Source organism: Mandrillus leucophaeus, unplaced genomic scaffold (assembly GCF_000951045.1).
Source record: "Mandrillus leucophaeus isolate KB7577 unplaced genomic scaffold, Mleu.le_1.0 Scaffold436, whole genome shotgun sequence".
In the NCBI taxonomy this organism is placed as follows: Eukaryota; Metazoa; Chordata; class Mammalia; order Primates; family Cercopithecidae; genus Mandrillus; species Mandrillus leucophaeus.
The window spans coordinates 1985838-1999552 of record NW_012104654.1 but is presented as its reverse complement, the minus strand read 5'-3'; the positions used below and the strand labels follow the sequence as shown (position 1 = coordinate 1999552).

At 42.5% G+C, this 13715-nt stretch overlaps 1 protein-coding gene across 2 annotated transcripts in view; it reads left to right on the top strand.

The window, feature by feature from the left end:
- PLEKHM3 (pleckstrin homology domain containing, family M, member 3) overlaps positions 1-13715 on the top strand; it is a 196635-nt gene that overhangs the window by 37999 nt on the left and 144921 nt on the right. For both annotated transcript variants that reach the window (XM_011993900.1, XM_011993901.1), the window contains exon 3: positions 8518-9453. In XM_011993900.1, the coding sequence (XP_011849290.1) occupies positions 8518-9453 (936 nt within the window). The remainder of the gene's footprint in view (positions 1-8517; positions 9454-13715) is intronic.

Sequence of the window (13715 nt, the reverse complement as noted above, 5' to 3'; positions counted from 1 at the left end):
TTTTGATACTAAAAGGCTGAAACGGAAAACATCTATTGAACACTTATATAGTGTCAGGCATTGTCCTAAGAGCTACTTATTTCTTCCTCACAACAGTACACTGAGGTACATACTACTATGATAGCCCCACTTTAAAGATGAGGAAACTGAGACTCAGGTTAAATAATTTGTCAGCGGTCACGTAGGCAGTAAGGGCAGAATTGGGAGTTGAACCTAGGCTGGTTGCTCCAGCAACTGTGGCCTTAACCACTAAGCTCTGTGGCACTTCTACAGGACATGGGTTAGTATGATGTTGAAGTGAAGTCAAATATCTTATATATACAAGAGCTCCCTACAGTGCACAGAGAAAGAGACCATGGAATTAGGTGTTTGAGGAAAGTGAAGATGGTATGGAAATACTGTTCTGGGGATTGTGTTTCAGATCCACAGAAATGAATAAAAGAATAGATTATCAGGATTAAAGATATGATAGAAGGTGAGCAATATGAATTTGTGTTTCCTGGGGTTAGCACTTCTATCTCTTGCTCAAGAAAGCTAGACTTAAATAGAGAATATAGATGATGGTGTGATCCAGAATTGGTGATTAAATCAGAGAGGTAAGAGAAAACGAGTTTAAACTACTGACCACAGATCTTGAGAAGCTAGGAATCCAGTGAAACAGGGAAGAGGTTGTACGGGGTGAGGTGGAAGAGTTTTGTGATTGAAGGCCCTCGTGAAGATGGAGTGGAAGGCAGGTGAGGTGGACTGAGAAAAATGCCTGTGTAAAGGATGAAGGAGAACCAGGTTGGAATTGATAAGAACTTTATTATGAAGAGTTCTAAAAGGTCTAGGATATTACTATTGTGGAAGACAGAATTTGTCTCTGGAGTCAAAGAGGGTAAGGAACTGTGTTGTCAAGATCCTAAAACCACAGGGCAAATGCATAACTCACATTATTACCCACCACAGCAACACCCCAGGGTTCTTTCCCACTGAGTCCACATGTGGTCTCAGCATCTTTCTCAGTGCAGAGTTCCAGGAAGTCAATAGCAGTCGATGAAAATTGACTTTTATCTTTGCTTTAGACAGTGCCACGAGGGGTTGTTACTTGAGACCAAGAGTGGGTGGAGCTGACAGTGGGGCAGTGTATAAGAGATGAAGTTTAGTAGTCCCCTGGAATTAGAGTTGTGGCTAGAGTGGAATTTTGAAACCTAGAGGGTGTAACTAATCTTGGAGAAGTGCACAGCCTTAGAGGAGGGAGTGGGGCTGGTAGGTGGTTGAATGGTTCTCAGGAAGTCTAACCACTTTCTCTCCTGCTCTAGGCTGTCAGTGCAGTGCTGGCAGCACCTGGGCCAGAGCCGTTAGGTGAGGTTGAACCAAGTGGCATGGTGTCTGCAAAGCTGGAAACGGGGCCTAAAAGGCAAGAGGAAGTAGCAGTTGAATACAGATTGTTGGTATTGGCCATAAGTGAAGATGAGCCAAATCAGAGGAATACCTTTGTTCTGAAGTGATGCTTCTTTTCTTTCTTTTTTTTTTTTAAGTTTTACACTTTTATAAGTTTAATATTGTCACTGTATGTTTACATATTCATTGGTACAATTTACATCAAGTTTTGTACTTATCCATTTTTGCAAAGATATCTTTTCTTTTATCTTTAGCTAATCAATTATATTGATGGAGGCCTCATGTGGTGGCTCATACCTGTAATTCCAACACTTTGGAAGGCCAAGGCGGTAGGATTGCTTGAGCCCAGGAGTTTGAGACCAGTCTGGGCAACATAGCGAGGCCCTGTCTCTACAAAAATAAAAATAAATTAGTTGGGCATGGTTGGTGCACACCTGAAGTCCTACCTACTCAGGAGGCTGAGGTGGGAGGATCTCTTGAGCCTGGGAGGTTGATGCTTGCCATGAGCCATGAACATGCCACTGCACTTCAGCTTGGTCAACAGAGCAAGACCCTGTCTCAAAAAAAAAAACCAAAAAATGTTTATAATGATGGAGAAGTCTATATTCGAGTAATTTACCACAACCAAATTGTAAGGACTTTAAGAACTTCTGTCACCTTTGTGTCTCCAACAAAGCTTAGTGCCCTGCTTTGCACGTAGTTGGTGCTCCATAAATGCGGGTCAAATTGCTTTGCTTCCTTGTCTTTGAGCCTACATAACAGTTGTAAATCCTGTTTCCTGACTTCCAGATAATATCATTTATCCTTTCAGCTTACTATAGCCTGAATAGCCTGTAGAGAAACTGAAAAGAAAGATGATCCAGTGAAAGAAGTGTCATAGATCTTCTAAACTTTGACAGAGAAGCAGTCCGGGTGAGCCTGTCTAGGACTCCATCCACTTTCTGCTCTGGCTTCTTTTCACATTTGTTAATCTTATTATAATAACTTAAGTGTTTCATTTAAATTTTCCTAGATAATTTTGATTTGGGATATTGGCACCACATGGCTTTTGAGTTCTTTGAAAACATTAAAAGGTTGCACTTTGTCTTTCATTCCAACTATTGCCTGATCTTCAGAATCCTATTCCTGTGGGTTCATTCATTATTCTGACTCAGGCAGTCCAGATTTTCCTGGTAAAGTAGGTTACCTAAACATTTCATTTATTGTGATCTGGAACATTGTATTTTTTAAAAAGGCAAAATTTTATAAAGTAACCAAAATGAAAGCACATTAATAGTCCAATAATTATATATGCTAATATATGTGAACAAACCTAATTATTTAATCTGTATATATTTATAAAAAATGTCTAAAGGGTTCATATCAAACAGTATACAGGCCGGGCGTGGTGGCTCACGCCTGTAATCCCAGCACTTTGGGAGGCCGAGGTGGGCGGATCCCAAGGTCAGGAGATCGAGACCACGGTGAAACCTCGTCTCTACTAAAAATACAAAAAATTAGCCGGGTGCAGTGGCGGGCACCTGTAGTCCCAGCTACTCGGGAGGCTGAGGCAGGAGAATGGCGTGAACCCGGGAGGCGGAGCTTGCAGTGAGCCGAGATCGCGCCACTGCACTCCAGCCTGGGCGACAGAGCGAGACTCCCTCTCAAAAAAAAAAAAAAAAATCCATGTTTAATATTTGACTCCCCCAAAACTTTATTAATAGCCTACTGTTGACCAGAAGCCTTACTGATAACATGAACAGTCAATTAACACACATTTTGTATGTTATATGTGTTATATACTGTATTCTTACAATTGAATAAGCCAGAGAAAAGAAAATGTTATTAAGAAAATCAAGCGGGGTGCAGTGGCTCATGCCTGTAATCCCAGCACTTTGGGAGGCTGAGGCATGCAGATCAGGAGTTCGAGACCAGCCTGGCCAACATGGTGAAACCCCGTCTCTACTAAAAATGCAAAATTAGCCAGGCGTGGTGGCAGGTACCTGTAATCCCAGCTACTTGGGGGGCTGCGGCAGGAGAATCACTTGAACCCAGGAGGCGGAGGTTGCAGTGAGCCAAGATCATGCCATAGCACTCCAGCCTGCAGGACAAAAGCAAGACTTCATCTCAAAAAAAAAAAAAAAAGAAAGAAAAGAAAATCAAAGCTGGGCACAGTGGCTCCCACCTATGATCCCAGCACTTTGGCAGGCCAAGGTGGGAGGATTGCTTGAAGCCAGGAGTTTGATACTAGCCTGGGCAACATAGCAAGACTCTGTCTCTACAAAAAATTTAAAAATGGACCAGGTGCGACAGTGCATACCTGTAGTCCCAGCCACTCTGGAGACTGATCTAGGAGGATTGCTTGAGCTCAAGAGTTCAAGGCTGCAGTGAGCTATGTTTGTACCACTGCTGTCCAGCCTGGGTGACAGAGTGAGACCCCATCTTGAGAAAGAAAGGGAGGGAGGGAGGGAGGGAGGGAGGAAGGAAGGAAATCACAAACAGGCTGACAGGTGCACCATGGTGGCCATAGCCATCTACATAAAATAAGTAAATAATCAGGTTGAGAAAATATATTTACTATTCATTAAGTGGAAGTAGATTATAAATGTCTTCATCTTCTTCATCTTCATGTTCAATAGACTGAGGAGGAAGAGAAGGGGCTGCTCTTCCTATCTCAGTGGTGGCAGAGATAGAAGATTTTCCAGGTAAAAGTGGACCTGCACAGTTCAAACCCATGCTCTTCAAGAGTCAACTGTATTCATTTGTGATGATATTCATTTATGAAGTCAAACACTTTCACTTCATTATTATATGATATTCATTTATCAAATTAGTCATTGTGAGATTTTATTATTTATGAAATTGAATACTTTAAAAGAATATGTGTGGGGTTAATTAAATGAGTTGAAATGATATAGCCCAGAGAAACAAAAGGTGAACTATGGTAAATTAATGAAAACTTAGATTTAAATACATAGCTTCTGATTTGTTAGTAGCAAAAATATTAAAAATAAACTTCAGTCTGGGTGCAGTGGCTCACAACTATAATCGAAGCACTTTGGGAGGCCAAAGTGGGAGGACTGTTTGAAGCCAGGAGTTCAATACCAGTTGGGGCAACATAGTGAGATTCCTTCTCTACAAAGAAATAAAGAAATAAGCCAGGTATCATGATGTGCGCCTATACTCCCAGCTACTTAGGAGGCTGAGGCAGGAGGATTGTTTGAGCCTCTAGGAGTTCAAGGCTGCAGTGAGCTATGATTGTGCCACTGTACTCCAGCCTTGGGGACAGTGTGAGACCCTGTCTCAACTAAATAAATAAACTTCAGATCCAGTAGAAAGAGTTGTTAGAGAAATGGTAGTTCTCTAGCACTTTATGATCAGATATGTAACTTTTATATCACACACAATATATTAATAAGGTATGGTATAAACAGGTCCTCCAGAGAGGAATGGATACTGCAGAAAATAGCTTCCTGATCACCTTTGCTATTTTTCTTCTTATTTTTCTTTTCTTTTCTTTTTTTTTTTTTTTTGAGATGGAGTCTCACTCTGTCGCCCAGGCTGGAGTGCAGTGGCGCGATCTCGGCTCACTGCAACCTCTGCCTCCTGGGTTCAAGGGATTCTCCTGTCTCAGCCTCCTGAGTAGCTGGGATTACAGGTGCACACCACCACACCCAGCTAATTTTTGTATTTTTAGTAGAGATGGGGTTTCTCCATGTTGGACCAGTCTGGTCTCGAACTCCTGACATCACATGATCCGCCCACCTCAGCCTCCCAAAGTGCTGGTGTTACAGGGGTGCGCCAGCGCACCCAGCTGATTCTTATTTTTCAAGAAATTACATGACAAACAGCAGCCTATAAGAATACACCATTTCCCCAGCCTGGGCAATATGGTGAAACCCCGTCTCTATTAAAAACATACAAAAATTAGCTAGGTATGCTGGCATATACCTGTATTCTCAGCTGGCTGGGAGGCTGAGGTGAGAGGATTGCTTGAGCCTGGGAGGTCAAGGCTGCAGTGAGTCATGATCATGCCATTGCACTCCAGCCTGAGTGACAGAGTAAGACCCTGTCTCAAAAAAAAAAAAAAAAAAAAAGCCATTTCCTAGGATTCTAGGATTCACAGTTTTTTTTTCTGTTTCAATTTAATGTACCACTTAAAGAGGGCTGAAGCTGAGTTGGGAGAACAGAGATAGGAAATGTTGCTTAGTGAGTGGGGAAAAAAATGTTGGAACCCAGTGCATTTTTTCTTCTTATTCTGCATCTGGAAGGTGAGGGAACCTTGAAAATTCCCTCGCCGGTCTTCTCATTCAGTCCACCCAAGCTGGCACCTGCCACCATACCTTCTATAGTTAGAAAGGAGTGAGGTTTTAGCCGGGCTTGCTGCTGGTTTGGGCCCAATTAAAGTAGAATTTTTAATTCCTGGGAGCTGTTGTTAAAAGCTCGCAGAGAGATAAGAAGAGGGGAGGAAAAGTCCTAGTGAAAAGCAGGAGAGGTGGTTTTTATTTTACTCCACGGACTCAGCTGAGCCGTCGGGTCACAGTGGGGATGGGGATAGAGGGACACATAGTTTTAAGTCTTATTATGGAAAAGATTGAACTATCATCAGTGCTTGATGGAAATGAGACCAGGAGAGGTGGCAGCAGTGTCGCTAACAGCACTGCCTCCCTTATTGCATTATCAGAAGAAAAAGATAACCTGCAAATAGGCATCCATTATCTCTTTCTACAAAGGGATTAGTGTGGGTTGCAAGAAATTAATGGCTTTTGAGTTACCACAGAAATACTAATGAATGTCAGGACCAGAGATGTAAAGCAGGTAAAACTGGCTTTTCTCAGCCTCATTTCTCTCCTTCTCTCTTTTGGTTTGCTATTTTAAGATCTAGACCTATATTATTCTTTTTTTCTTTAGCCAAAAGCAGAAATCTTTAGCCAAAAGCAGAAATCATACCCTTTGGCAGTATGATTTATCTTTTTTAGGGAATGACTCAATTAGTTTATGACTGTCTCCAATGTGTGTCGGCAAAGAGATTGAGAAACATTTCAGAAATTAAAATCTCTACCAGGGAGGAGATGATTGACGTCTCTTACATGGATGTCATTTTTTCTTTTCTTTTCTTTTCTTTTCTTTTCTTTTCTTTTCTCTTTTCTTTTCTTTCTCTTTCTTTCTTTCTTTTTCTTTCTTTCTTTCTCTTTCTTTCTCTCCTTCTTTCTTTCTCTCCTCCTCTCCTCCTCTCCTCCTCTTCTCCTCTTCTCCCCCCTCCTCTCCCCTCCTCTCCTTTGAGACAGAGTTTCACTTTTGTTGCCCACGCTAGAGTGCAATGGCATGATCTCAGCTCACTGCAACCTTTGCCTCCTGGGTTCAAGTGATTCTCCTGCCTCAGCCTCCTGAGTAGCTGGGATTACAGGCGCATGCTACCATGCCTGGCTAATTTTTGTTATTTTTAGTAGAGACGAGTTTCGCCATATTGGCCAGGCTGGTCTCGAACTCCTGACCTCAGGTGATCCACCCACCTCGGCTTCCCAAAGTGCTGGGATTACAGGCGTGAGCCACTGTGCCTGGCCGGATGTCATTTTCATGTCTGATAAGAATGTCAGGAAATCTCTGAAATGATAGTCCCCTTTTATTAAGTACTAAACTAGTATATATTGCGCTAATCATTGATTACGGATGGCATGACTAGTAAAACAGTGGGAAAGGGAGAAAAGAAGATAGGAGGGGAATTATACCTACTATGTGCTGAGCATTGTGCTAGGTGCTTTATTTCTAATTCAACAAGTACTTATTAAGCACCCACTATGTACAAGGCAATGTTCAGTGTGCTGTGGTCTAAGAATGAAAAGAGAGACCTTACCCTTGCCCTCAGTGGAACTGATCGTCTAGCAGGAAAGACAGTCTTAAAAAAAATTTAAGACTTATTTTATTTGTTCAGACATGTAAATAAGCTATTATAATATAGCCTGAGCTAAGAGCCCATGATAGAAGAATAATTTAGTAGTGATACCTGATACTGACTCAGGCATGCATGCACGTGTGTAGGTGAGGTTGGGAGAATCAGGACAGACTCTTTTTCTAAAAGAGGGTAAGTGTGCAGTTGCTGATTGAAGCCTTTGGAAGGAGCATTGCAAGCTCAGGGGATAGCATAAGCGCAGTCAGGCTCAGAGAGAAAACTGCCATCTAAGCAGAGACCTAAAAAGTGAGCTAGTCGGGTCAAGCTTGGATCTCTGGTTCCTAGACCGAAGGCCCATGAACTGGCCTTGAGGGCTGCTGAAGGTATCTGAGAAATGAGAGTTTGTGAGCAGCACATTTTATGCTCTCTCCTATTCATTGACCCTTCCTCGCTTTACCAACCTGAGAAAAGATAAGAGTATTAGCAGAGAGTTAGGTGCAGTGGCAGAAGGCACGTTCTCTCGTGTGTATTTGGTACTGTTAGGTTGGTGCAAAAGTAATTGCGGTTTTTACCATTAAAAGTAATGGTAGAAATAGACTGTTAATAGACTAATAGACTGTTAATAGTCTATTACCTAGAAAACATGGAACCCTGGCAAAGTGTGATTGATTCCTAGATTCACAAGGCATAGCTAGTCACAGTCGTTCCAGTATTTCTATTTTCCACACAGACCTCTGCATCTCACATTGATGTTGCACACTCCATTGGTGTTGCACGTTCCATGCCCCATACTTATTCTCGTACATGTGATTCCACCCTAGTTCTAGTTTTTATTTTTATTTTATTTTTAAGACAGAGTCTTGCTGTGTCTCTCAGGCTGGAGTGCATTGGCATGATTACAGTGGCTACAGGCATGTACCACATGCCCAGCTAATTTTTTAATTGTTTATAGAGATGGGCTCTCACTATGTTGCCTAGGTTGGTCTTGAACTCCTGTGCTCACGCAATCCCTCCCACCTTGGCCTCCCAAAATGCTGGGATTAGAAGTGTGCGCCATCACACCCAGCCTTCTAATTAAAGTTTTTAGACTCAAGATTTCCCCAGCTATTTCTTGCCAATTAGGTACCATCTTGGGATTCTGCTACTTTTACTTTGTTTAATTTGAACCAGAAGACTGTCAGTCCCTGATCTGTGTGGTTTCTTGGGCCTGCCTTCTTATAACTAACTAATTCTAATTAATACTTTGCCTTTCTTTTTCTTTCTAGAACACAAGCAGACATTCCCAAACATTCTAAAGAAGGGTTACCTGGAGATTAGAAAGGACCATGACAGTTACTGGCAAAGCTGTTATGCAGAACTTTCACCTTACAACTTATACTTCTACAGCCTCGACAGCAGTGGGAATCAAAACCTGTATGCCACGTACCAGCTTTCACACTTCCAGAGCATATCTGTTTTAGGCAACCTGGAGGCCAGGATGGTGGATACTGTTTTGTATGACAACACTCAGCTACAGCTAAAGGCAGAGTCACCATGGGAGGCTTTGGACTGGGGGCAGAAGCTTTGGGAAGTCGTGCATGCTGCTGTGCCTGGTTACATGGGGCGGCAGAATGAGCTGACAATCTCACCAGGGCTTGGCCATCATGATGACTATACACAGTATCATTGTTTCCAGAAGAAAGCCAGTGGGCTGCTGCCACCGTCCCCTGTGCTAGATAGCCCCAAACAGTACCAAAACATCCTCAAATCAGGGACTCTCTACAGGCTGACTGTCCAAAACAACTGGAAGGCATTTACGTTTGTGCTGAGCAGGGCCTACCTTATGGCTTTTCAGCCCGGCAAGCTAGACGAGGATCCACTGTTGAGCTACAATGTGGATGTGTGTCTGGCTGTCCAGATGGACAACCTGGATGGCTGCGACTCTTGCTTTCAAGTCATTTTCCCCCAGGATGTCCTTCGCCTCCGAGCTGAGACCCGACAGAGAGCTCAGGAATGGATGGAGGCTCTGAAGACAGCTGCCAATGCGGCCAGGAGTTCAGAGCAAAACCTGCAAGTCACACTGAGGAACAAACCCAAGGATCAGACGGGTGGGCATGAACTCAGGAAGAATAAACGCCAATCTGTGACTACCAGCTTCCTGAGCATTTTGACGACTTTGTCTTTGGAACGAGGACTCACTGCTCAGAGTTTCAAATGTGCAGGTATGAAGTAGATTTTCAGCCTAAAGCTCATTAAAGAACAATCCTGAACCCCACAATTGGAATTCACTTTAAAAATCCCCTTAAAAGGCTAGTCACAGCCACTTCCTGTTTATAGAAAGCATCTCTCCTCGAGGAGCTTACTATGTTAAAGCATCCGTCCATCCTTATCCCATGCTGTTGAAGTAAATAGAAGCAGCTATGATAAACCCCGTTGAATCAAAATGACTTGGCTAGAGCCTAACGAGACTAGAATTTAGGCTTCCTGAGTCGGACGTGATTCTGTTCTCTCTGCCTTCTTGAATAAAGGTCACTGTGAATATGCATGTCACAAATTGTCTCATAAGAGACATTCAAGTCCAAAGCTGACTACTAAAACTCCTTAGGCAAGGAAAATGGCCACAGTCAGTAAGTGTCATTGATCTTGACCTTGTCAAATCCTCTTAAGGTGAAATCTAGAAAATCAGTCTTGACAGAAAATGTGGGGGTGGCTAAAAGCAGGGTAGATAATGATTCAGCAGATGACCGCTGAGTCACTACGGGCTTATGCCCATCATGGGAAGCCCAGGGCTTCTGGAACTGCTGTGTAAGGATGAGATGCAAAGAGGAGTTTGAGGTCAACAATCTTATTTTGTAAAAGCTTATTACTGCATCTTTCCTCTACTGCCCATTCTTCCACCTTTCCTAAAACAGTAAAATTACCAAAAAAAAAAAAAAAATTGTGCCAGGCACGGTGGCTTACACCTGAAATCTCAGCACTTTGGGAGGCCGAGGCAGGTGGATCACTTGAGGTCAGGAGTTTGAGGCAGCCTGGCCAACATGGTGAAACCCCATCTCTACTAAAAGTGCAAAAATTCACCAGGCATGGTGGCGGGTGCTTGTAATCTCAGCTATTCAGGAGGCTGAGGCAGGAGAATCGCTTGAGCCCAGGAGGCAGAGGTTGCAGTGAGCCAAGACAGATCACACCACTGTGCTCTAGCCTGGGCGACAGAGTGAGACTTCATCTCAAAAAAAAAAAAAAAAAAAAGGTTTTAAAACTTCACTGAACCCGATCTAGATATCTGTTATAAACTAAATCAAATTATTTTCCTTTCATTAAACCCCAGTTTGTGACATTAAATTTACCATGAGAATGGCTTTAAATGGAAACCTGATTTGGAAGGTTTTAATTCAAGTCTGTTAGATTTAAGTATGTTGTTTGAAAGTGATCAAGAAGCTCACCACCAGCCAAAACCACATTTAAAATTTTGTCCTTGCTCCTGCATTGAAAAAAGCCAAATAGGAGTGGCACATTGAAAACCCACATTTTGAACTTAGGTTAGTTATGATGCTGGTCTTTTCTGTTGGAAAATAAATTACCCAAAGTGAGGATTGAGTGAATCATCCTTGCTTTGACTCAAGAACCTCAGTGACTGTGCATCAGAAACTTGCGGGGTGGGATTGGAGAGACCAGAAACACTGAGCCAGTTAAGAAGCTCTACTAGACCTGGCGTGGTGGCTCATGCCTGTAATCCCAGCACTTTGGGAGGCCGAGACGGGCAGATCACAAGGTCAGGAGTTTGAGACAAGCCTGGCCAATATAGTGAAACCCCGTCTCTACTAAAAATACAAAATTAGCCGGGTGTGGTAGTGGGCACCTGTAATCCCAGCTACTTAGGAGGCTGAGGCAGGAGAATCACTTGAACCCGGGTGGCGGAGGTTGCAGTGAACCGAGATTATGCCACTGCACTCCAGCCTGGGCAACAGAGTGAGACTCCATCTCAAAAAAAAAAAAAAAAGAAAAAAGAAGAAGAAAGAAGCTCTACTAGTTTATATAGATGTATCTGTAGGTATGAAAGACCTGTGTTAAGTCACCCAGATACTTTTGGAAAATGGTTTTGAAATAAGGAGATACTAGTTTTAGCAGTTTTTTAAAAAATAGAAATTACTGACATTTCAGTGTTTTATACTTGTATATATATTTTTAAGTTCAGGCATTCAATAATAATTTACTAAGTGCTTACTCTGGACATCCTGGAATTATGGTACACTTCCGTGGCTTTAGATTACAGATGTGGTCAGCAAATCTGTTGTGTTATTGGAGTAAGGAAGAACAGTTCAGCTTAGTTCTCAAGATGTGGAGATTGGAGTAGCTGAATCAAGAAACTTTCTAGTAAAAGAGGGAAGAAAAGCCTCAGGTATTTCACAAGAGGTATTGCCTAATTCACCTCCCTCTCAGAAGTGTGCCTTCTGATGGAGTGTGCACTGCCCATGCTCTGCACTGCATTCATAGCATTCCTGACACTCAAGAGGAAGGAGAAATGTAGGTAGAAGGTGCCATTCAGCAAGCTTATTGCATCCGGTAACTGGAAAAATGAAATCAGGAAAAAAAGAAAAGTGAGCAAAAGGGGGAGAAGGAAGCTGAGTAGAAAAGAACAGGAAACATATTATATAATGGGCAGGAATAGACATTTCTGGCAGCTGCCTTAGGTTCCATATGATAGGATGCCTCCCTTTGCTGTCTAGATTTTGTGCTCACTAAATTTGGCTTGTGGAGGATAGGTTGGATAAGGGTAGTAGTAGGGAATCAGGGGAGGAAGGGAGTCTAAAATTCATTTGCACTGCTCGACTTTTAACTTCGTGCTTTGGTTCGGAGTTCTGATGAATGGGGCAGAGAGAGACAGATTTCTAATTTGGGACAGGGAGAAGTCGGTCTTAATTTGTATAGTATGGCACATTCCAAAAAAAAAAAAGGAAAGAAAGAAAAGCTGTTCCATTTATATACCCCTTCTTCCCTCAGAAAGTGCTATATTCAGTTGCTTTGTGATACTTGTGGTTTACCAGGTTGTTTTTGTACCAGCACTTGAACTCTGGATTTCTTTCTTTCTTTCTTTCATTTTTTTTTTTGAGATGGAGTTTCGGTCTCGTTGCCCAGGTGGAGTGCCATGGTACAATCTCAGCTCACTGCAACCTCCGCCTCCTGGGTTCAAATGATTCTCCTGCCTCAGCCTCCCGAGTAGCTGAGATTACAGGCATGTGCCACCACACCCGGCTAATTTTGTGCTTTTAGTAGAGATGGGGTTTCTCTTTGTTGGTCAGGCTGGTCTCGAACTCCCGACCTCAGGTGATCTGCCCACCTTGGCCTCCCAAAGTGCCGGGATTATAGGCATGAGCCACCGCCTGTGCCCGGCTGAACTGTGGTTTTCTAGGTAAGAATACTTTATTTCCTCATCTCCTGTAGGGGGCAGAGTCTCAAAAGAAAAAGGCAAAAACCTGTTAAGCAAACTTCTAAATGTTTTTTAAATTACCTGGGAGACTGTTCATTATACCAGAGATTATTATAGCAGATGGAACGTTAAAAATTGATCTGTGTTTCTCACAAACACAGTTAATCTAAACCAGCTGCTTCTTCCTTTTGTACCTATGTCTTCTAACTTTGCATCCTCATAAAAACACACCTTCAGTGAAAAAGCTGGTAGCATAGCATGTTGATCTTCCAAAATGCCAAAATCTTCAGCACATTGTTTTTGATGAATTTTGGCTTTATGTACTATTTTAAGGAGAGGCATATTCACTGTATGTCATGGTTTTAGTGTGCCCCTTTATACTATAAGTTTTTATGTCTACTTAGTTCTTCCCCCTTTAAATAGTTTGGATGAATAAACTTTTAAAGTGGAAGATTGCACAGAGTAGCTCTTTATTATGATGTCATTTACTTGCTATTCAGGGGAGCCACAAATGTTGGCTTTTAAATCTACAAAATAGTGCAATTGGCCTTATTTCATTAAATTCTTTCTGTAAGTGAAGAATATTCTGTATCCTTCTTTAAAACTTAAACAGCCCCTGCAGAAGAAAATGGACCATGGTTATCCAAAAACGCCTGAGGTTATGGTTTTAAAAATATATGCTGATACATAACTGTATGTTTTAAATGTGTACTTGCTTTTTGATAGTTGTATCTGATTATGCGTGACTGTTCCATGGCTTCCTCTGCAGCTCCAGGGTTGCACTGAGCTTAGGAAGCCCCAGCCATAGTGGTCTGCCTTTTTTTTTTTTTTTGAGACAGAATCTTGCCCTGTTACCCAGGCTGGAATGCAGTGGTGTGATCTCGGCTCACTGCAACCTCCACCTCCCGGGTTCAAGTGATTCTCCTGCCTCATCCTTCCTTGTAGCTGGGATTACAGGCATGTGCCACCATGCCCGGCTAATTTTTGTATTTTTAGTAGAGACGGAGTTTCGCCATGTTGGTCAGGCTGGTCTCGAACTCCTGACCTCGTGATCCGCCC